A 24,343-nucleotide genomic window follows, 5' to 3' on the forward strand; every position below is an offset into this window, starting at 1 on the left:
GGGTTTGCAGTTTGATCTCTTTCGGGTTTATAGCCTTTGGTAACAACAAATAAACAAAATATATTCTCGCTTTTCTACCTTGAGTTAATCTTGGGGACTTTGCCAATGTTTCCCAGTCTATTAAATGTTTACATTTTGTCTGCCCATGCTCTTTCCGTAGTCTTGTATGGGTAGCGTGGTTAACCAATATTCTGTAGGTCTGGCATTATCCAAGCCAGAGCACCAAGCTGCATCTCAGGTCTCTAAAAGGCATTCTTTTTCATTTGCAATTGTGTCTGTGCAGTTTACATACTAATTTTATAATGTTTCCAGCAGTAGATGACTATGTCAAATGTACCCTGACAAGCTTTGGCAGGGGGAACTTTAGCTGTTTGTGTTTACTTATAATTTTATCAAACCATTTAAAAATAAGGCATTCCTCTAGTAATTTGTATAATGGGTTCACCCTTATATGGCTCATTCTCTCTACAAACACCAGTAGCATTCTGCTCTTCTATAGTAAACATGATGTAATCTGTAATGATTCACCTAATTTTTAAAGTATTTTGAATAACTTGCCCAAAATTTTACAACAAGTGATGAATTCAGCTCTCAAACCCTTGTTTATCTGACTCTAAAGCCCATAGACTTAACTGCAATTTTAGATGAAATTTCTTAGCTCTTTTATGTGATTATATGTATATAATATATAAAATATCATGTGTACTATTTGGTAGTTGCCTAATTGTCTTTAATCTAGACAAGTTTATTGAGGTTTGAAACTTTATTTTGATGTTCACATCCCTGTACCTGGCACAAAGCACACATAAAGTTGGTGTCAACTAAGTGTATTGGTTGAATGAGAAACTTAAAGTATGACTTAGAAATTAAGGGAGAATTGTGTTCAAAGAAGGGGGAGGTTCAAAAGAGGTCAGTAAAGATGAAGATTGAGAAAAAGCCATTGGATACCATAACTAGGATTTCCTACAGTTCCCTACTCTGATGATTAGCATATCATTATCATTGGGGGTTGGATCTAGACAACAAGGAGTTGAGGAGTGGGTGAGTAATTGCTTGGATTGGAATTTGTCATAAAGGATATGGCAGAAGGATGACAATTAGATGATGAAGCAATAGAAGCAGTGAATGTAAGATGCTGGGGGAAGGAAGGAGAATGCTAGTTTCAGAGGATAAAGACTTTAAAAAAATGTTTTTTAATGTTTATTTTTGAGAGAGAGAGAGAGACAGACAGACAGACAGACAGAACATGAGCAGGGGAGGGGCAGAGAGAGAGGGAGACACAGAATCTGAAGCAGGCTCCAGGCTCTCAGCTGTCAGCACAGAGCCTGATGCAGGGCTCAAACCCATGAGGTGTGAGATCATGACCTGAGCTGAAGTCAGATGCTCAACCAACTGAGCCACCCAGGCACCCCTCAGAGGATAAAGACTTAAAAAAAATCCGCCCCCCACACTGGGAAGGCTTCCAGGGTAGTGGTTAAGAACAGGAGCTTTGAAATCAGATAGACCCAAATTCTACTCCCGGGTGATAGCTGTGCGGCCTTCGGTGAACTACTTAACCTCCTGCAAAGTAAGGAAAGTAATAGACTGACTTATTATAGCCTGCTGTGAAGATTAAGTGATACGATGTACGTAAAGTCCCTAACTTGGTGTACATGGCAAACTCTCAGTAAATATTAACATTTATCAAGGATTTTGTAGGCAGAAACATTGTCAAAACTATCTTTTTCTTTATGTTTGGTGCTTTCTCTATTTTGTTTAAGAGGACTTCCTGGCTCAAGATCATATTCTCTGGTATTATCTTCTAAAAACCTCATTGTTTTGCCTTTTTCAAATTTAAATGATCTATAATTATATATATATTTTTTATTTTTTTAAAGATTTTATTTTTTTTAATGTTTATTTATTTTGAGAGAGAGAGAGAGTGAGAACATGAGCAGGGGAGGGGCAGAGAGAGAGGCAGAGAGAGAATTCTAAGCAGGCCTCACGTGGTCATTGCAGAGCCCAACATGGGGCTCGAACCCATGAACTGTGAGATCTTGACCTAACCTGAAGTCGGATGCTCAACTGACTGAGCCACCCAGATGCCCCAAAGATTCTATGTTTTTTAAGTGGGGCTCGAACTCATGACCCCAAGACCAAGAGTTGCATGCCCACTGACTGAACCAGTCAGGCGCCCCTAATTATATTATAATACGTTATATTTAAAAGGTTTAATTTCTCAATTAAAAGACAAAGATTGGCAAATTAGATTTAAAAGACAAAACCCTAATATATGTTTTAAATATAAGGGCACAGAAAATTTGAATGTAAAAAGATACATTTCATGCAGAATATTTCCTCCTTTAATTTATTAAAAATTAAAAAAAAATTTTAATTTGAGAGAGCGGGGGAGGGGAGAGAGAGAATGAGAGTCTTAAGCAGGCTCCACACTCAGCCCAGAGCCTGACATGGGGCCCGATCCCATGACCCTGGGATCATGACCCGAGACAAAGTCAAGAGTTGGATGCTAACCAACCAGCCATCTAGGCGCCCACATGTGAACTTTTATGATTATCTTCTTTTATTTAGTATAATGTTTATAAAGTTCATCATGCTGTAGCATGTATTACTATTTCATTTGTTTTTATGAGCAAATAATATTCTATTGTGTGGATATATTTCATTTTATTTTTCCATTCATCAGCTGATGGACATTTGGGTTGTTTCCGCTTTCTGTCTATTATGAATAATGCTGTTATGAGCATTTGTGTACGTGTTTTTGGACATGTTTTGGACCTGTTTCCACTTGTCTTGGGTATATGCCTAGAAGAGGAATTGCTGGGTTATATGGAACTCTCTATTTAATTAAGGGACTGCCAGACTGTTTTACAAAGTAACTGTACAAGTTTACATTCACACCAGCCGTATGTAGGAGTTTCAGTTTCTCTATATCCTTGCCAACAGTTATTATCTGACTTTTTTATGCTAGCCATCCTGTTGGATGTGAAGTGGAATCTCATTGTGGCTTTGATTGGCATTTCTCTGATGACTAATGGTGTTAGACATCTTTGCTTGTGCAGTGAGTGCTGCTTTTTTTTTTTTTTTAATTTTTTAAATGTTTATTTATTTTTGAGAGAGACAGAGACAGAATGCAAGTGGGTTAGGGGCAGACAGAGAGGGAAACACAGAATCTGAAGCAGGCTCCAGGCTCCGAGCCGTCAGCACAGAGCCCGATGCGGGGCTCAAACTCACAGAGCTGTGAGATCATGACCTGAGCCCAAGTCAGATGCTCAACGAACTGAGCCACCCAGGCACCCCAGTGAGTGCTGCTTTAAATCTTGGGTCCTAGGCATCTCACTTGCCTTCCCCTGAGTTCTGGCTGGTCCTGCCTGAATCAGAACTATCCTCATCTTACTAAAAGGTTTTCTTTTTTCACTTTCATTTGCTCAAGTGTGCACTGAAGTTTTCCAGAGATAACGTGATTTCAAAATAGATCCAATGCAGATACAGACATGCCAAGCTAGCTGTCCTCTTTTAAGCCTGACATGAAAGAGATTTGCAAAAATTTATGGAACAGTACTACTCTTCTCACTAAATTTTTGCAGTGGTAAACGCAGGGATTTTTTTTAAGTTTATTTATCTATTTTGAGAGAGACAGAGACAGCGTGAGTGGGGGAAGGGGCAGAGAGAGAGTATTCCAAGAAGGCTCTGTGCTGCCAGCACAGAGCCCCACATCGGGCTTGAACTCACAATATTGCAAGATCATAACCTGAGCCGAAACCTAGAATTTGACACTAAACTGAATGAACCACCCAGGCACCCCTACATGCGATTTTTAAAAATGTTTATTTATTTTTGAGAGAGAAAGAGCATGAATGAGGAGAGAGAGGGAGAGACACAGAATCCGAAGGAGGCTCCCGGCACTGAGCTGTCAGCATAGAGCCCTACGTGGGACTCAAAACTCACGAACCATGACATCATGACCTTAGCCAAAGTCGGACGCTCAACTGACTGAGCCACCCAGGCACCCCTAAATGCAGTTTTCTTAATGAAATATATTTATGTTAATATATAGTGGTTTTATTATTATTTTTGATTAATTGAATAATTTAAAATTTCTGTTTTAATTTCTAATACAATGTGTATTGTATTGTGTGAGCTATTCATGTGGGCTATAACCCATGTAAACAAAAGCTCTTTAGGATCCTTAATAATTTTTAAGACTATAAAAAAGATCTTGAGATCAAAAAGCTTGAAAATTGCTGATCTTACCTAATATTACCAAACACTTTAGAATTGCTGCTGTGGACAAAAGAAGGGATTAATAAAAGCGTTGCTGAGGTAGATGCACGATCCCATATGAGATCAAGTGGAACAAGTTTGTAGTGGTTAGTGAGAACAATCGAGAATTTAAATAGTGGGGAGCCTGGGTGGCTCGGTTGGTTGAGCGTCTGACTGTTGATTTCGGCTCAGATCATGATCCCAGGGTCAGGGGATCGAGCCCGACATCAGGCTCTGCGCTTAGCATGGAGCCTGCTTAAGATATTCTCTCTCTCTCTCTCTCTCTCTCTCTCTCTTTCTCTCTCCCCCCTCCCCCTCCCTCCCTCCTTTCCTCTCCCTCCTCAGCCCTCTGCCCCTCTCCCCTGCTTGCTCTCTCTCTGTCTCTAAAATAAAATTTTTAAAAATTTAATTATTTTATCCTGAAAAGGTTAGCTACCTACTGACGGAAGTAGAAAAAGGAGAGGAAGATTACTCAAAATTATAGATTGGCAAGTCAGGAACAACAGAAAGCTGAGGAAGGGCTAAGGGAATCGAGGGTGTTAGTGAGGATGCTAGAAATGGTTGACCATTTGTTCTATGGGGAGCTAAAAGGGTGAGAGAATACAGAAGAGATCTGATAGGTCTAATAAATAATAGGAGAAGGTATTTTAATTATGGTATGTAAGTAAAGGCCAATTCAGCAGGAAGGAGGTACTATGAGAGTTCAGGGTATAGGTGGAATGATCACATTGAAGAATCAACCTCAGTTGTGAAAAACTTAGCTCCTTTATCACCTTTGGCTCTGCAAAGTAGAAGTCTTCAGACTTGGGTTGACCAGTTTCAAACTTGCTGCTTATTGGAAGGTTCAAGTCATATAATGTTTATAAGCCTTGATGTTCTCATCTGTAAAATGAGGATAATAATCACACTGACTCTCCGAGTCCTGAGAAACAAATGAAATACTGTGTTAAATTCCTTGTAAACTATAAAACGTTGTAAAAATATGTGGTGTAAGGACTGTATACTTGCGTTTTCCTAAGCCTTTCCTTTTTCAATTTCAGGCAGAACTCAAAAGCTTGATGGACAACGCTTCTTCTTCCTTTGAATTTGCTAAAGAACTCATCAGGCACAATCTGGTGAATAGCGCTATCATCGTGACTGAATTGAGTCTTAATCCTACTTTGGTATATCAAAGCAGTTAGAAGGATACGTGAAGGGAGATATTGCAACAAATACTTCTCTACTCCAAGCGAACTCCTCCTTGCTATGGGAGAGAGAACATAAGTTTTAGATGTGAGGTCCTCTCCTCAAGGAAACCCTTACTGGGAGGGCAGTAAGACATATATAACATTTAGAAAGAAGTGCAAGGCAGTATAAGTCCAAGGGTTCATTTTGTTGGCCAAGACCAAGGAACATCTATCCTTGTGGATTACAATGAATGGAAGGATTTTCTGGCGAAAGTCAAACTCGAGTCCATCTTTGTTTTTTTTGTTTGTTTGTTTTTGTTTTTAATTTTTTAATGTTTTTAAATTTATTTTTGAGACAGAGACAGACAGAGCATGAGCAGGGGAGGGACAGAGAGAGGGGGAGACACAGACTCTGAAGCAGGCTCCAGGCTCTGAGCTGTCAGTACAGAGCCCGACGCGGGGCTCAAACTCACGGAGTGTGAGATCATGACCTGAGCTGAAGTCGGACGCTTAACCGACTGAGCCACCTAGGCACCCAAAATTTAATTTATTTTTTAAATTTACATCCAAGTTAGTTAGCATATAGTGCAACAATGATTTCAGGAATAGATTCCTTAGAGCCCCTTACCCATTTAGCCCATCCCCCCCACAATCCCTCCAGTAACCCTCTGTTTGTTCTCCATATTTAGGAGTCTCTTATGTTTTGTCCTCCTCCCTGTTTTTATATTATTTTGAAAGCATCTGTATTTAAGGAGCTTTTCTTAAAAGCTTCCCAGATGGATATAATGTACAGCCAGAGTAAGGAAGCACCATATGTATATATGACTGGAAGGAGTATGTCAGCTAGTAAATAAGGATTTGTTTCTGAGAGTGGGATTAAAGAGAGAAATGAGAATACAGAAATTTTCTTTTTGTAATGTATAAGTTTTCCCCCTTTGAACATATAATACTTTTATAATTTAAAACAAAGTATAAAATTACTACACAATATAAATGGTTGTTATGAGCATTGGCTTTTGCGGTCAGACTTGAGGTCAAAATCAGCCTATTCCATGTACTAGCTTTGGACCTTGGGGTGAGTCACTTAGCATTGTTGAGACTCAATGTTCTCAGGTGTTCCACAGGGGAAATTACAGTGCCTACCGTATTTTCTTGTGAGGACCAAATGAGGTAACGTGTGTAAGATGCTTTGCACAGTATCTAGCACTTAGTACACATTTAGTAAATCATGTTTTTGTGATCATGCTATGGCCATCAGTCCAAACTGCAGAAGCATCATTGGGCAGAAGAGTCCATTGAATTTGGTTAAAGGAGTTAATTTGTGACTTGTGAGAGTAAGTTTACTAGTGTGCTGAAAGCAGGAGGTTAAGGAGTAAGAGGATAATAAAGTTGAAGCAGTAAAGCCACACACTTTTGAACTGTGGTACTGAAAGAAATGAAAAAAATAGGGCACTATCCAGAGGGAGGAAGATTTTTCAAGAGAGCAAAAACCCATGTGTATGTTTAAAGTTGAGAAGTAGGACCAGGAGCAATGAAGATAGAATCATTAATAGAGAAACAAGATCCAGGTTGACTAAAACATCCCAAACTGGATTGGGAGAACAAATGTTAAAATGCCCCATACTACCCGGAGCAACCTATACATTTAATGCAATCCCTTTCAGAATACCAACAGCATTTGTCACAGAACCAGAGCAAACAATCCTAAAATTTGTATGGAACCGTAAGAGATCCTGAATGGCCAAAGTAATCTTGAAAAAGAGGAACAAAACTGGAGATATCACAATCCCAGATTTCAAGATATACTGCAAAGATGTAGTAATCAAAATAGTATGGTATTGGCATAAAAATAGACACAGATCAATGGAACAGAATAGAAGGGCCAGAAATAAACCCACAATTATATGATCAATGAGTCTTCAACAAAAGAGGCAGGAATATGAAATGGGAAAAAGACAGTCTTTTCAACGAATGGTGTTGGGCAAATCAGACAGCTACATGCAGAAGAATGAAACTGGACCATTTTCTTACACCAAAAGTAAACTCAAATGGATTAAGAACCTAAATATGACACCTGAAACCATAAACATCCTAAAGGAGAGCACAGGCAGTAATTTCTCACATTGGCCATAGTAGCATTTTTCTAGATATGTCTTCTGTGGTAAGGGCAACAAAAGCAAAAAAAACAAAACAAAACAAAACAAAACAAAAAAAAAAAAAAACCAGTTAGGACTAACATCAAAATTAAAAGTTCTGCCCAGTCAAGGAAACAATCAACAAAACACAAAAACAACCTGCAGAGTGGGAAAAGATATTTGCAAATGACATCTGATAAGGGGTCAGTATCCAAAATGTATAAAAAACTTATACAACTTGGGGCGCTTGGGTGGCTCATTCGGTTAAGCATCTGCCTCTTGATCTCGGCTCAGGTCACGATATCACAGTTAGTGAGTTTGAGCCCCACATGGGGCTCTGTTCGACAGCACATAGCCTGCTTGGAATTCTTTCTCTGTCTCTTTCTGCACCTACTCCACTCGTGCTCTTTCTCTCTCTCTCAAAAACAAAACAAAAAACAAAAAACAAAACCACTTATACAACTCAACACCAATCCGATAAATAAAAAATGGGCAGAACACATGAGCAGACATTTCTCCAAAGAAGACATCCAAATTGCCAACAGACATGAGAAGATGCTTAACATCATTCATCATCAGGAAAATGCAAATCAAACCACAATGAGATATCACCTCACACCTGCTAGAATGGCTAAAATAAAAAACACAGGAAGTAACAAGTGTTGGTGAGAATGTGGAGAAAAAGGAACCCGTGTGCACTGTTAATGGGAATGAAACTGGTGCACTGTGGAAAGGAGTACGGGGGTTCCTCGAAAAATTAAAAATAGATTTACAATGTGATCCAGAATTCCACTCGATTCCACTGGGTGTTGACTCAAAGAACACGAAAAACATGAAAATATTCAAAATTATATATGTACCCCTATATTTATTGCAGAATTATTTATAATAGCCAAATTATGGGAGCACCCCAAGTGTCAATCAATAGATGAATGGATGAATCTATATATATTTGTGTGCTTTTGTTGCCCTTACCACAGAAGACATATCTAGAAAAATGCTACTATGGCCAATGTGAGAAACTACTGCCTGTGCTCTCTTTTAGGATGTTTATGGTTTCAGGTGTCATATTTAGGTTCTTAATCCATTTGAGTTTACTTTTGGTGTATAAGAAAATGGTCCAATGTCATTCTTTTGCTCCCCCTACAGCAAATCCACAGACACACAATGGAATATTACTCAGCCATAAAAAGAGTGAAATCTTGCCATTTGGGGTACATGGATGGAGCTAGAGTGTATAAAGTCAAATGAAATAAGTCTGAGAAAGACACCGTATGATTTCAGTCATACGTGGAATTTAAGAAATAAAACAAATGAACAAAGAAAAAAAGAGACCAACCAAAAAACAGACTCTTGACTACAGAGAACAAATAGCTGATTACCAGAGGGGAGATGAGTGGGGGGATGGTTGAAATAGGTGAAGGGGATTAAGAGTACACTTGTCATGATGAGCACTGAGTAATGTATAGAAGAGTTGAATCACCATATTGTACACCTGATGTTAACTGTACTAGAATTAATTTTTTTGAAGTCGTGAAATCAAGAAACCAGATGAAAGAATTAATCTTGGCAAAAAAAAGGGAACATCTCAGATAAGGAAGAATCAAGAAAGAAACCAAATGGACATTTTTGAGGTAGAAAGCAGAGATTGGGTAGCTCATGCCTGATGGCCTCGATCTCTGTGTAATTATTTATGAAACAGCTTGCTATGTGCCAGACACTGTGCTAGGCTCTGGGTAAACTACAGTGCATAAAACTGCTCTCTCAGATAGTATTTTTGTTCTAGCCGTTGTCATTAGCATATGACAATATTCTTACGTGTTTGCTGTTTGAGGCTCTCTCCCCACTTGAGTGTAGCTGTGTTATAGTGACAAGGAAGTGACTTGTTCCTGCTGCAACGCCAGTGCTTACTACAATCCCAGACAAACAGTAGGCGCTACTATTTACGCAATTCATTAAATGTTACCTACTATGTACCACGCATTTACCCCTCTTGATCTCATTCAATCCTTATAATGAAGAAAAAGGCTCAAAAAGGTTATATAAATTCCTTCCTGGAGTTTTTGATATAGAATATCAAAAACAATAGACAAATAGACAAATAGAATATTTGTCTAGAAAAAAGTTTTATTATTGACTATTGGGTACATTAAGAGTTTTCTGTAGTTCTTATGAAAAGGAAACGTATGCAATAGGCGTATGCCTTTATTCTGTTGCTTACACTTATTATAATTTAGATAATGGCTTTTTTCAAAAAGGTCAAAATCATGTGTATATTGAGAGCTTCAAAAATATATTCATCTTTTCAAAGAATAACTGAGTTATAAGTGGCAGCTCCTTACACATTTCCCCAGTAAGTGCATTCATGCTTATTGCCATAATAATGGACTTTTTCTGTCGTTAGGTTGTTTTCCGAGGAGGTGAAGGGGCTTTGCAGGTTTTGCCTCCCCTGGTTGATGTCATTCCTGAAGCTCGGTTAAACTTAGTGATTTACTACCTTCGTCAAGGTAAGAAAAATTTGTCTTGGTCTTGCTTACAACGAGATATGGTAGAACATTTAATCTCTGATTGAGCTAGTTGCTTAACTTTTAAAATCCAAAATACTTCCAAAAATGTATTTGCAGCAGCTTCATAGGATAGAACAAATTTATTGGTGCTTATTTGTTGTGCCTTTTCTCTTGCCTCCAACCTTCTCCCTCATTCTGTTTTTCTTTCTTCCTTTTATTTTTCTGTCTTTTGTTCTCTACCCATCTATTTCAGTTTTTCCATCGTTTTTCCTTCCTCTTCCTTACAGTTATTTTTCTAGTGTTCCCCTGTGTATAGTGTACATCCATGTTTTCTTGAGTCTTTATCTTTAACTATTTTTTATTTAGTCTAGTTGTCTGCCTTTCTGTTTCTTTCTACCTGCAGCTTCTTATGAGAAATATTATGATTCAAAGAGAATGTGACATTGACTGCCCTTAAGTAAGGTTAAAATTGTAGACACATGCCTAAAGCAGTCTTTTACCTAACAGTGATGAGTGCAGGATAGGAGCTACCATGCATTGGTGGTGGCGCTGTGTCAAGGACCTCGGACTAACAGTGTGGGCCTTTTTAGGTGCATGGTAGAAACCAACCAGACAACATATTCCTCATCGAGGAAAATGTAAGTGTTTATTAAAATAAGAACATGAACATGTAAACAGTTCTATCTGATATATAAGCTCAATGAAGTAGGCTTTGAACAGGAATTAAATATCGTATGTGTTTTATAAATTAATTTTTATTATAAAAAATTTCAAACTAAGCAAAAGTAAATAGTATAAATGCCCAAAACGAACAGCCAAGTATTCATTCCAGCTTCAACAGTCTTCAAGATATTGCCATTATTTTTTCATCCATACTCCCCCTACAGCAAATCCCAGACTTCATGTCATTTCACTCCTACATACTTAATATAACTTAATATATATTCTTTTTTAAAAAATCGGTTGTTTTTCTTGTATAATTACAATGCCATTGGTATATAATAGTCCATATTCTTAGCTTGAACCCTTTTTTAGGTGCTTCATGGCTTATGGGTCTCCTAAGATATTTTGGTTATCCTTAAGATAATTACTCCACATTGAACTTGATGGAGAGTTAGAAGACAGATAAAACAACTCATACTTCCCAGGAACGTTTGAGTACTGAAGGACCGTATGTTTTTGGGACTATTTCAGAAGAGTTTGCTGGAATATAGACTAGTATAGCTACTTATATCTTGTATTTCAGATGATGTTCAAGAAGCTTATAACTTAATTAAGGATCTGGAACCTACTACTCCTCAGGTAATTGAAAATGTGTTACCATTTTACTAACCAACTTCTGTTGAAAGCAGAATTTCAGAAAGGTAGCAAGAAGGCATATTAGAGAAGATTCCTGCTTGTAGAATCTCAGGAAAGACCATATATATTGATCTAGGAATGTCCTGTGAGACTTTTGATATGAGAATGAATATTCTGGATTTTTTATGTTTTAAAACTCCCTTATATGTGGTCATTTCCTCAAAAGGGTTGAGGTGTGAAAAAACCTAAATCTAGGATTACAATGGAACTAATAGCAAGGTATAGAAAGAAACTTATCTCACTAGTATAATTGTTTGTAATTTGTCTTTCCCCTACTAGATTGTTAGCTCTTTGCAGTCAGGGACCGTTGTCTATTTGGATTTCCAACATGATGTACACAAGTATGTTGTAGACATTGTACTTATTGAATGAAAGACTGAAAATGTTTCTAGACCCTGTGAAATCCAAGCAGGTATAGTTCTCAAGTGTATTAAAAGCTTCAGCATTGGGATGCCTGGATGGCTTAGCTGGTTGAGCTTCCAACTCTTTATTTCAACTCAGGTTATGATCCCAAAGTCATCGTATTGAGTCCCACATTGGGCTCCATGCTGAATGTGGAGCCTGCTTAGGATTCTCTCTCTCTCTTTGCCCCTCCACCCCACTCATGCTCTCTCTCTCTCTCTCTCTCAAATAAAAAAATAAAATAAAAGCTTTGGCATCTTTTGTGTTCTTTTTATGAGCCCTCTTAAATAAAAATAGTACCTACATAAAAAATTGATAAAGCTGCTAAAGAAGGTGTCTATTAAAGAAAAGAGCCATGTCTGAAAGGGATGAAGGTGAGGTCTCAGGGCTCCAAAAGAGAGAATACCTTACAAATGGAAATTACAGGATACTTTTTTGTTTTTTGAGGAAAAAGATTATTATGAAAACAAAGTTATTATTGGAAAGAGAAAATAATGTGTATGTTGTTGTTATGAACAATGGCAGGGGCTAAGAAGGTGATAAAAATTATTACATAAATATTTTATTGTTAATTTTTTCCATTGAGTTCAAATAAAACTTAAAGTTTCCACTGAGTTTTTCTGCTTAAGATTGAGAAATTTACAAATATGGTGAATTCTGTTATATGGACACTTTCCTGAAAACCAAATGAAAGTCTCCCAATTCTTTCATTCAAGCCAAGGATGGAAAAGAGAAAAGTGACTCTGGGTAACTTTTGATAATATATTGAGAGTATTAAGTTGAAATTAATTTGGAAGACATCTCATAGCTACACATTCTCTTAACAGTAATTAGTGTTATTCCATGTTGCCAGGAGTATATCCTCAAAGGAGTGGTCAATGCAGCTCTTGGCCAGGAAATGGGTTCGGTAAGTATGAAATCACTGGTAACGTACAGTCTGCAGTTACACTGTTGTGGAAAAGATCAAAGTGAACGTTCAAGTTCAGCTAGCAATAAGCTTAAGATTAGGCTCATTTGCAGTTCCTTTCGTTCCTCCATATCCCCCAACCTAGATTCCATTGTAAAAAGAATTCTATGTTATTTAAAGACCAAAAAAAGAAATCTTTCACCCTAAGAATTGTTGCTTCATCTTTTAAAAGCCCCATTTTTAAGCAGTGTGTTTATACCTAATAACGACTGCAAATCATCGCACATCTTCATTCTTACTTTCAGTGAGTTGCATTAACCTTGCGCACCTCTGAGCTGTAATCTTGGCATCTGTAAAATGGGGATAATTGTTTCTTTGGCAAAGACTTTTTATAAGCACTGCCCAAAATTACGTACTTATTCATACGAATATGGCACATTACATTCTTTTTGGAACAAAATAGATATAAATAAATCTTTTTATCTCTGGCTCCCTCTACAATAGTCACTGAATCAATGAATGAGTGTATTTAATACTCCTTGTTATAACTATGGCTCCTACCACAAGGTCTGATATATGATAAAGGAGCAATAAATATCTGTTCATTGTGTGAATGAATGACTAAATGAATGAGTTCATTTAATGAAGGTACTTTTAGGATACAATTTGGGAATTCGATTTTTTTCTCTTTTTTATCTGACCCTGGGTTGGTTTCAATTCAGTTTCAGGTTATGATTCTCTAGTTGCTTATGCTAATAAGAATTAGTTTGTTTGGGAGAGGATTTAAAAGAAGGGTATATATTAAATCCTGGCAAATATTTTAAAAGCATAACATATAATACAAATGAAATATTTTCAGCTTATATCAGCTCTCTCAGCTCTGCTTTGTTTTTCAGAGGGACCATATGAAAATCGCCCAGCAGTTCTTCCAGCTGGTGGGAGGGTCAGCGAGTGAGTGTGGTATGTCTGAAATCTGTACTCATTCACATGATTTGTAATTGTTGGACTTGGTTCATATATTGACTGGTGAAGTTTGAGTCTCTGTCCAGAGATACGTCTGTCAGGCTTGAAAGAAAAGTATAAAGTAGGAAGTCCTGTGGGAGAGACACAGGAGAGAGTATTGGGTTAGCTCTTCTCAACATCTCAACTAAAGTGGGATGAGAGAATATATAAATAGAGGAGAATAAATGTAATCTTTAGTTCATAAGAGTTCTTAAAATTCGATTCTGTTTCCTTTTAATGTTTATTTTTCATATATTTTGACTCAGAGAGGGAGAGTGTGAGCAGGGGAGGGGCAGAGAGAGAGGGAGAGAGAATCCCAAGCAGGCTCCATGCTGTTAGCACAGAGCCTGATGCAGGGTTCAAACCCACAAACATATCATTACCTGAGCTGAACTCAAGAGTTGGACACTTAACCAACGAGCCACGCAGGCACCCTGATTCTGGTTTTGATTTGAAATGTTAACTTCTCTTGATTTTTCAAGGGCTTTCTAAGGATTCAACTTTTATCATGTCATAGGTATTTTTTCTGGCGAGTCATTTGCCTTTCAATTTTGCCTGTGGTATTTTTTCACATATAAAAATATTTAAATCTTATTCAATTAAGTTTACCTTTTTATGATGATATTATACATGGGTATGTAGGTTAGAAAATGCTTCCGTACCCCCACAGTTAGATAATATTCACTTATATTTCCCACTAGTAGTTTTGTCGCTTTATTTTCTTAATTTAAGTATTGATTTCATTGGTCAAGATTGAGTGTAAGATTTGAGAAAGGGCTATCAAAAGGGCTGTGAGTTGGCCAGTGGGAGCTGGTACGGCTGTTTGCACCAGTTGTCTAAGGCCAGCATCTTTTCTGGTGGACAGTGTTCATAGTGAACTGGTTGTTAAATATTTTTATCACCCCTGAATATTCATTTTCTTTCAAATGTTTCACCACGACCATTTATTGAATAATATTTCCTTTCCTCATTTCATTCATTTATATAAGAAACTTTATTGAGGTGCTGGGGATGTAGCAGGAAATAAAACCAACAAGTCCTCCATCCTTGTGGAGCATACAGTCCAGTGGGACAGACAATACACACAATAAATAAGTAGATCACATGGTGTATCTGACCGTGATAAGTGCTGTGGGGGGAAAATTAAACAGAGCAAGAATGAATAGGAGTCCCAGTGTCAAGGGTGGGGGTCATACTAATTCTCTACTATCTCAAACAGGAATCTGATATCAGACAGAAAGTTGTTCAGGCTCAGGACCAGATGGTTCCACGGCAAATTATTTCTCCATTTGATCTGGAAGTGCTAGGTTGTCTTATAGACAAGTGATGGTGAAGACTAAGCCACATTAGTTGAGTGTGCACGTGTTGGAACGGGTGAGAGACTCAAAGACCTGGGAAAACATATAAGGAATACCGTAGCCTGCAGGGCGTGTGTTCATTCTGGAGTCTGTGAGTTAGGCCTGAGAGAGATCATTGGTCACCCTCAAGTACTATGTTACCTCCATTATGCTGGGGTTTTGTCCACTGAACAGAATCTACAATCTCAGAATCTAGAAAGAGGTCTTGGAATACATTCCTATCTCTGAATTATAAAGTGACTCAAATCTCAGCTAAAGAGAACTTGCAGTTTCATGAATATACCTGGTTCCTTTTCCCATTCCATTTCAGATACAATACCCGGGAGGCAGTGCATGGCTTCCTGTTTCTTTCTGCTTAAGCAATTTGATGATGTCTTGATTTACCTCAACTCATTTAAGGTCAGTATAGAATTTTCTAGATGAGTTTGTATACAAAATACTATATATAATGTGTCAGAGATAAGATACTCATAGAGATGGCCCTTTTACAATGGTGATGTTGGTGGTGTCAGCCCATGCCTTAAAATGATCTTTGAGTTTATCTGGTATAACTGATGTTTTTATATTTTGTATGTTAATACTCAATGTGACCTATTCTTGGGATGTTTTCCAGAGTTATTTCTACAATGATGACATCTTTAACTTTAATTATGCCCAAGCCAAAGCTGCAACAGGCAATACCAGCGAGGGTGAAGAGGTGGGTATCTGCTTTTGATGCATTTGAATGATTTCTATTTATAAACACTGTCTGCTTTAACTTTTTGAGGAACCTCCATACTGTTTTCCAGAGTGAAACAAAACGGATAAACATAGGGGAAATAAAAAAAAAAAAAAAAAAAAAAAAAAAAAAAAAAAAGAAGCAAACCATAAAACAGACTCTTAACTATAGACCACAAACTGAGGGTTGCTGGAGGGGAGGTAGGCAGGGATGGGCTAAATGCCTGATGGGTATTAAGGAGGGCACGTGGTAAGCACTGGGTGTTGGATGGAAGTGATGAATCACTAAATTCTACACCCAAAATCACTATTACACAATATGTTAGCTATCTGGAATTTAAGTAAAAACTTGAAAAAAGTTGATAAAAATAAAAACATTGTTATCTTTTTGTCACTGAAACAATGTTCAAGGGCAAAGGATTATGAAAAGTTCTTTTGTTCTTAGGTTATATTAAAATAAAATGCGAATAGACATAGATTTTGTAACTATGTACTGTTTCCCTTTTCTTGATAGCGTTTATGAAAGCATAACATACAGTGAGAAAATTGTACAAATCAAATCAAAGTATACAGCTTGATGAATTTTTAAAGTGAACATATCCAGATAATCAGTACTCAGATCACGAAACAGTATTACCCTAGCCCCATAGAAATCCCTTCATCTACTTGTTTGAGTCCGTCTCTTTCCTCGGAGGCTAACCACTATTTTGACTTCTAACCCTGTAGATTAATTTGTCTGAATCAGTCAAAGCAATTCAGTTGAATTATTCAATTCAGTTTTGTTATTATTTAGCAAATTGTTCCACTTATTATTATTCAAATTCGACTTCTTTCCTAACTTCCATTATGATGTCTTCTTTGTGAAATGTTTTTTTAATGTCTTTACTTACTTTTGAGAGAGAGAGAGAGAGAGAGAGAGCATGAGTAGGGGAGGGGCAGAGAGAGAGGGAGACACAGGATCTGAAGCAGGCTCCAGGCTCTGAGCTGTCAGCACAGAGCCCGACATGGGGCTTGAACTCGAGAACTGTGAGATCATGCCCTGAGCCAAAGTCAGACACTCAACCGACTGAGCCACCCAGGCGCCCCTTCTTTGTGAAATTTTATTTAAAATGTGTTTCATTGGGAATGCAAGCTGGTGCAGCCACTCTGGAAAACAGTATGGAGGTTCCTCAAAAAATTTAAAATAGAACTACCCTACGACCTAGCAATTGCACTACTAGGTATTTATCCAAGGGATACGGGTGTGCTGTTTTGAAGGGACACATGCACCCCCATGTTTATAACAGCACTATCCACAATAGCCAAAGTATGGAAAGAGCACAAATGTCCATCGATGGATGAATGGATAAAGAAGATGTGGTATATATACAATGGAGTATTACTCGGCAATCAAAAAGAATGAAATCTTGCCATTTGCAACTACGTGGATGGAACTGGAGGGTATTATGCTAAGTGAAATTAGTCAGAGAAAGACAAAAATCATATGATTTAACTCATATGAGGACTTTAAGAGACAAAACAGATGAACATAAGGGAAGGGAAACAAAAATAACATAAAAACAGGGAGGGGGACAAAACAGAAGAGACTCATAAATATGGAGAACAAACTGAGGGTTACCGGAGGGGTTGTAGGAGGGGGGATGGGCTAAATGGGTAAGGGGCATTAAGGAATCTACTCCTGAAATCACTGTTGCACTATATCCTAACTAATTTGGATGTAAGTTTTTAAAAAATGAAAAAAAATGTGTTTCATGATTTTCAAATACGTGTATTATCTTTCCCAAGGTTTTTATTTTGATTTCTAACTTAATTGTATTGTGGTTATCCAATGTGGTCTGTAAGACACCAGCCCTTCAAAATTTGTTGAGACTTGTTTTACTACCCAGTAATACGGTCAGGTGTTCTTAAACAAATGTGTATTATGCAGTTGTTAATTATTCTGTTCAAATCTTATATATCCTTACCAGCCTTTTGCCAGCTTGTGAGATCAATAACTGAGAGAAGTATGTCAACATCACCCTGTTTTGTCCTTTACTTAGCAGTCTGGATAGCATTTGATCATCTGTAAGGCTACCACTAAGTGTTAACCTAAGGCAAGCCCATATAGGTACTTTTATTGCAAAAATATCTTCATGTTTATTCCTTTTCTTTCCTCTTCTTACAGGTTTTCCTTTTAATCCAAAGTGAGAAGATGAAAAATGACTACATTTACCTCAGTTGGTTAGCTCGGTGCTGTGAGTCATCTTTTAAATGTTACAGAGGAATCCTCTTTTTCTTCTCTGTTGCATAATCTTCTGGATAGAAATTATAGTGAACATTTATTTATTTATTTATTTATTTATTTATTTATTTATTTTTAAGTGTGTTTTTTTTTTCATTTTATTTATTTATTTTGAGAGAGAGAAAAAGAGCACAAGCAGGGGAGGGACAAAGAGAGAGGGGAGACTGAGAATCCCAGGCAGGCTCCAGGCTGTCAGTGCAGAGGCTGATGCAGGACTTGATCGTGAGATCATGACCATGAGATCATGACCTCAGCCAAAATCAAGAGTTGGACGCTCAACTGACTGAGCCACCCAGGTGCCTCTTGTTTTATTTTTTTATTTTAAAGAGAGAGAGCCGGGGAGAGGGGCAAATGGAGAGAGAGAGAGAGAGAGAGAGAGAGAGAGAGAGAGAGAGAATCCCAAGCTGGCTTCATGCCCAGCATAGAGCCTGACATGGAGCTCAATCCCACGACCCCAGGATCATGACCTGAGCTGAAATCAAGAGTCGGATGCTCAACTGACTCAGCCACCCAGGCACCCCTACAGTGAACATTTCTAATTTTTTTTTGTAGAATGAGTAAACACTGAAATTAAGCATCATTAATGCTACTCAGTTAGGGTGGCCATGTACACGTATTACGTACATTTACCCTGTAGTTGGTTCTACCATACAACATTGACCTCGCATGAATAGTCCTGAAAGGTGTCAAGTTCTTCCTTCAGCCCTGTCAAGTTTCCAGAATCTCAGTTTACAGTATTCTGTGTTAAATAGGCTAATTTTACCTTTTCATTATGATGAAGGCCTGAAAAGTGGTAATGTGCCAGTAACATATTTTTTTAATCTGTTTTTAAAGTTTATTTATTTTGAGAGAGTGTACACGTGCATGAGCTGGGGAGGGGCAGAGAGAAAGGGAGAAAGAATCCAAAATGGGCTCCGTGCCTACAGCATGGGCTCAATCCCACAAACCATAATTTTTTAAAATAGTATGTAGCCTACAACCTTTGTCTGTCTGTCATCCCCTATTCATTATCTTTTCTGGCTCCTTTTTTTTCACTCAGATTTAAAATGTTCACAGAGTTTTTGAAGTCACAGAAAAATTTCAGCAATCACATGTTCTCAGTGAGGCTGAAACTGTATGAGAAGGATTTAATGAATGATATGTGACTTTTAAGCAGATGAGCAAAGTGGGAACTACTGGAAATCAACCCAATCTAAAAAGACATAATTCTGTGAATCCTAACTTAAATATCTTACGTATGGTAGAGTTCTGATGGAGAACCAGCTTAATGATGACCTTGCAAGCTTTCTACATAAGGGCTGTTTACCATTCCTTTGTCTGTTTGGAACATAGAAACAAATCCAAAGAATAGCAAGATGCAGAATTGTATTTCCTGCACATTTAAAAGGCAAAACTCTGGGGCGCCTGTGTGGCTCAGCCAGTTGAGTGTCCAACTCTTGATTTAGGCTCAGGTCATGATCTCAGGGTCATGGGATCAGCCCCATGTCAGGATCTGTGTTGAGCATGGAGTCTGCTTAGGATTTTTTTTCTCTCTTTCTCTCTCTCCCCTGCTTGCATGCTCTTTCTCTCTTTCTCTCTCTAACAAATAAATAAATAAATGCCCCAACTTTTTTTTTTTTTTTTTGGTAGATATAATGAATAAGAAACCAAGACTAGCCTGGGAACTGTATCTCAAGATGGAAACTTCTGGCGAGTCCTTTAGCCTCTTACAGCTCATTGCTAATGACTGCTACAAGGTGAGTCCAAGTGACACCTAAAGGGAAAACTGAAGGTCAGTCACATTGTGCTACACTGGCCAAATATTAGGGAAGGGTGTCCTAGAGATTAAATGGCCATGTCAGGGGCGCCTGGGTGGCGCAGTCGGTTAAGCGTCCGACTTCAGCCAGGTCACGATCTCGCGGTCCGTGAGTTCGAGCCCCGCGTCGGGCTCTGGGCTGATGGCTCAGAGCCTGGAGCCTGTTTCCGATTCTGTGTCTCCCTCTCTCTCTGCCCCTCCCCCGTTCATGCTCTGTCTCTCTCTGTCCCAAAAATAAATAAACTTTGAAAAAAAAAAAATTAAAAAAAATAAATGGCCATGTCAGAAATGTCATCCCTGGGGCTCCTGGCTGGCTCAGTCAGAGGAGCATGCAACTCTTGATCTCAGGGTTGTGAGTTCAAGCCCCACATTGGGTGTAGAGAATACTTAAAAATAAAATGTTAAAAAAAAAAAAGAAATGTCATCCCTTTTATGAACATATGAATTCAGAGATAGACAGCATTTCACGATTTTATATACATATCAAATATGTATGCATATAAGTGAAAAATGTATATGAAACAATGATTTAGAGAGGTTGTTTTAGATTTCTAAAGACTCTGAATCTTTAGATATCATCCAGGTATAGATAATCATGTGGGAGTTGGAAACTTAATTCTGAAGATCAGGAAAAATGTCCTCTGATATCTAGAGACGTAGATTTGGAGAAATCAGCACCATTTCAATAGTAATTGAAGCCCTGATAAACAGGATTACCTAGGTAAGCAAGTAAAGTGAGAAGAGTAGAGAGTTGCAAACCAAACCTTAGGGAATACTTAGGGGCAAATAGTAGACTGGAGAGACAAAGGAACCAGAAAAGAGAATAAGAAGCAATCAGGTTTCATAAAAGACTAGCTATGTGTGTGTGTGGGGGGGGGGGGGGGTGGGGAGCTGGAAAGGCAGGGAGAAGGAGGGAGGACTTTGGGGCCTTATCCTATAGATTAGAAGTTTTTTAAACAAATTAACCTCACATTCTGGAAGTTCCTATTGGGGAATATTTAGGTAACACTAGACTAGTGTTAAATTAATAACAGCTCATTTCAAAGTGAATCATTACAAAAATAAAGTGAGTCACTACCAATGGAAAAGGTTGTAAAACATAGGAAACTTGAAAATGTTTAACATGACCTAGTAGATGGCAATGACATTAAGCGAGTTAGGGGAACCAGAGGGAAAGAAAACATTCAGACGGGAATTTAGTTCAGTTGTAGATGTATTAAATCTGAAGTGTGTTTGGGGCTCCAGCTAGAGATATTACCTGTGGGAAATTATTATGGTGAGCCTGGAGCTCAGGTGTTCCTGTAAGAGGTCGGGATTAGAGATACAGTTGTAGAAGTTAACAGTAGTTGGCGGTGGTGGTGGTGGTGGTGGCAGCAGCAGCAGTAGCAGGACAGTGTGGGCGACAGTGAGGTTAACCAGCCAATGGGGTAAGGAACCACACGGACACCAGTGTTTAGGGCATAGAAATAGAAGAATCAGTGTAAGAGACAGAGGATGCTGATGGATATAAAGGAAAGAAAAGAACGAGGAAATGGGGGGGGGGAGGGCTTTTCATTCCTCTTTTTCTTGTTTCAGTTTTATCAAAAGCCTAGGGAGGAGCATGACAAATCTGCAACCTGTTGGAACTACATGAGACTTGAGAAAACAATAGTGGGTAGAGAAGAGAATGAGATTAGAAAGCCGACACAGTGAGCATAGACCACAAAGAAATGGATGCTGAGGATAAGGGGGGAAACGTGACGCTAACTTAAAAGGAAAACCATGGTTAAGGACGTGGGGCGGGGAGTATTTTTGCAGGTAGAGGGAGAGGTTGTTTTTGTTTGTTTGTTTTTATTTTTTATTTATTTTTTATTTTTTAACGTTTATTTATTTTTGAGACAGAGAGAGACGGAGCATGAACGGGGGAGGGGCAGAGAGAGAGGGAGACACAGAATCAGAAGCAGACTCCAGGCTCTGAGCCATTAGCCCAGAGCCTGACGCGGGGCATGAACCCACAGACCGCAAGATCGTGACCTGAGCTGAAGTCGGACGCTTAACCGACTGAGCCACCCAGGCGCCCCTGTTTGTTCGTTTTTAGAGTAGGGAGTTAAAGTATCGCTAGGCAGAGGAGCTGTTGGACAGGGAGTTTAGAGATTCAAGAGAATGGGGGCATTTCTGATGGAAGAAGGCCCTACAGAGATGAGAGGAAGATGGAGTTAATGACCTTAAAAAGAAGAGAAGGACCTTAAAAACCAGTTCAGTCTTACCTACTGTCTCAGTGGTCCCATGACCACCCACTAGTTTGGTGAGTCACTGGAAGGGTTCAGAGGATTCAAAGTTACACTCATGGCTAAGATTTACTACAATATAGAAAAAGCAAGAAAAAGATACGTATGGGAGGAGACTGGAGAGGTTAAGCCCAGGCTTTTTTGTCCTCCCTCTGTGCTAATTGCACAATCATGTCTTTCTCCAGCTGCAAACTACAGAGACATGTATGAGATGTCCTTGTCCAGGAAAAATAGAAAGGGCAAATAGGGGAAAAAAATGGCAGAATTAAGTCTTCTAACATGTCAATCACATTAAATGTAAATGGTCTAAATATACCAATTAAAAGAGAGACATTGACAGAGTGGATAAGAAACCAAGACTCAACTATGTACTTTTTACAAGAAACTCATTTCAAATATAGTGATATAGGTAGGTTGAAAGTAAAAGGACAGAAAAAATATATACCGTGAATTAGGCAATTTGTTTAACAAACACATGCTTACCATATGACTCAGCAATCACACTCCTGGGCATTTATCTCAGAAATGAAACCTGTATCCATACAAATACCTACTCCCAATGTCAATAGCAGCTTGATTTGTAATAACCAAAAACTGGAAATAATCCAAATGTCCTTCAGTAGTGAATGGTTAAACAAACCGGTTTGGCATGGACTACTGCTTATTAATAAACAGGAATGGTGATGACAGTCCTGACTGCCTTTCTTGATGTTTGACTGCTGACACCTTTTAAGCTTCAGCCTTCCTTCTTCCCCTTGTGCCCCACATCTGGACAAAATGATAAGAAAAGCTAGGTACTCCCTTCTCTGGTGCCACCAGGTGATTCAGACCACATGAGCCCCTGCTGGTGCTCAGGAACCCTCATCCCAGCCCCAGCCACAATAAAAATCTCTTAAGAGATTTGCTTTCTTGCTCTCTCTTAAGAGGCCTTCCCTACTCCTCCCAGAGATCTCAATTATTTAAGTAAGAAATCTTTCCATGCTCTCTTGGTGTGTGTATGGCATCATCACTCTCAACATCCAAACCAAACTTTGGGTGGAGGTGCCTCCTGCTTTTTCAAGGTTATGTAATAGGAACCAACTACTGATATACATAGTAACTTGGATATTTTTTTTAATTGAACTATAGTTGACACATAATGTTACATTAGTTTCAGGTGTACAACATAGTAATTCAACAACTCTACATGTTATACTGTGCTCACAAGTGTAGCTACTATCTATCACCATACAATGCTATTATGAACCATTGACTATATTCCCTGTACTGTGCCAAAATAACTTGGATTAATAAGGAATAAGAACGACATTATGCTGAGTGAAAAAAGCCAATCTCAAAAGAGTCCCATACTGCTTGATTTCATATACATAACATGCATGAAATGAAAAGTATAGAGATGTAGAACAAATTAGTGATTGCTGGGAGTTAAGGATGATCAACCGGGAGAAGAGTGTGTATGTCTATAAAAGGGTAGGACAGATTTGTGATGATGGAATCGTTCTGTATCTTGATAGTTACGTGAATCTACAGATTTGATGAAATGACAGAACTATACACCCACATTGTAGCAATGTCAATTTCCTGGTCTTAGATACTGTGATACTGCACTATAGTAAGCTGTAACTGGGGAATTTGGGTGAAAGGTACCTGGGACCAAAAAAAAAAACAAAAAAAAAAAACCAAAGTGTTAGAGTACCTGCTAGAGCATGTCTCTTTGATCTTGGGAGTGTGAGTTTGATTCCTATGTTGGGTGTAGAGATTACTTAAAAATAAAATCTTTAAGAAAAGAAAAGAAAAAGGTATATGGAACCTCTTTGTACTATCTCCAAAACATCCTATAAATCTAGAATTATTTCAAAATAAGTAATTTTTAAAGATGAACCGACTAGAGCTATATCCAGCCATGTAGATGCATCTTAACATAGGCAAGACACAGAAGAATATTTATGGTATTCATAAAGACAAAGTCTTGAAAGACAAAAATTTAATTATATTGTCTAAAGGTATATACATAAGTATAAAAAAAGTCAAAGAACTGATGACCATAAAAGTTGGCATAGCAGTTGCTTCTGGAGGGAAGGAGAGGGCTGTGGTCTGGCAGTGACACAGAGCTAAATAGCTGTCAATGTCTTGTTTCTTGACCTGAGCAGGGATTACTCTTGTGTTCATGTTTTATGAATTAAATTG

The 24,343-nt window shown here is 38.3% G+C and overlaps 1 protein-coding gene across 5 annotated transcripts in view; it reads left to right on the top strand.

Moving 5' to 3' along the window:
* The window catches only part of TTC26 (tetratricopeptide repeat domain 26), a 48,748-nt gene that overhangs the window by 18,315 nt on the left and 6,090 nt on the right, over positions 1-24,343 (top strand). For 4 of the 5 annotated variants that reach the window (XM_045495824.1, XM_045495825.1, XM_045495826.1 and 1 more), the window contains 9 exons: positions 5,301-5,375; positions 9,966-10,068; positions 11,315-11,370; positions 12,683-12,736; positions 13,633-13,696; positions 15,407-15,495; positions 15,710-15,793; positions 17,978-18,047; positions 19,724-19,830. In XM_045495824.1, the coding sequence (XP_045351780.1) occupies positions 5,301-5,375; positions 9,966-10,068; positions 11,315-11,370; positions 12,683-12,736; positions 13,633-13,696; positions 15,407-15,495; positions 15,710-15,793; positions 17,978-18,047; positions 19,724-19,830 (702 nt within the window). Of the gene's footprint in view, positions 1-5,300; positions 5,376-9,965; positions 10,069-10,658; positions 10,707-11,314; positions 11,371-12,682; positions 12,737-13,632; positions 13,697-15,406; positions 15,496-15,709; positions 15,794-17,977; positions 18,048-19,723; positions 19,831-24,343 lie in introns of those variants that run through there. The other variant, XR_006716575.1, reaches the window with a different exon arrangement.

This window comes from Leopardus geoffroyi, chromosome A2, assembly GCF_018350155.1.
Source record: "Leopardus geoffroyi isolate Oge1 chromosome A2, O.geoffroyi_Oge1_pat1.0, whole genome shotgun sequence".
NCBI lineage: Eukaryota > Metazoa > Chordata > Mammalia > Carnivora > Felidae > Leopardus > Leopardus geoffroyi.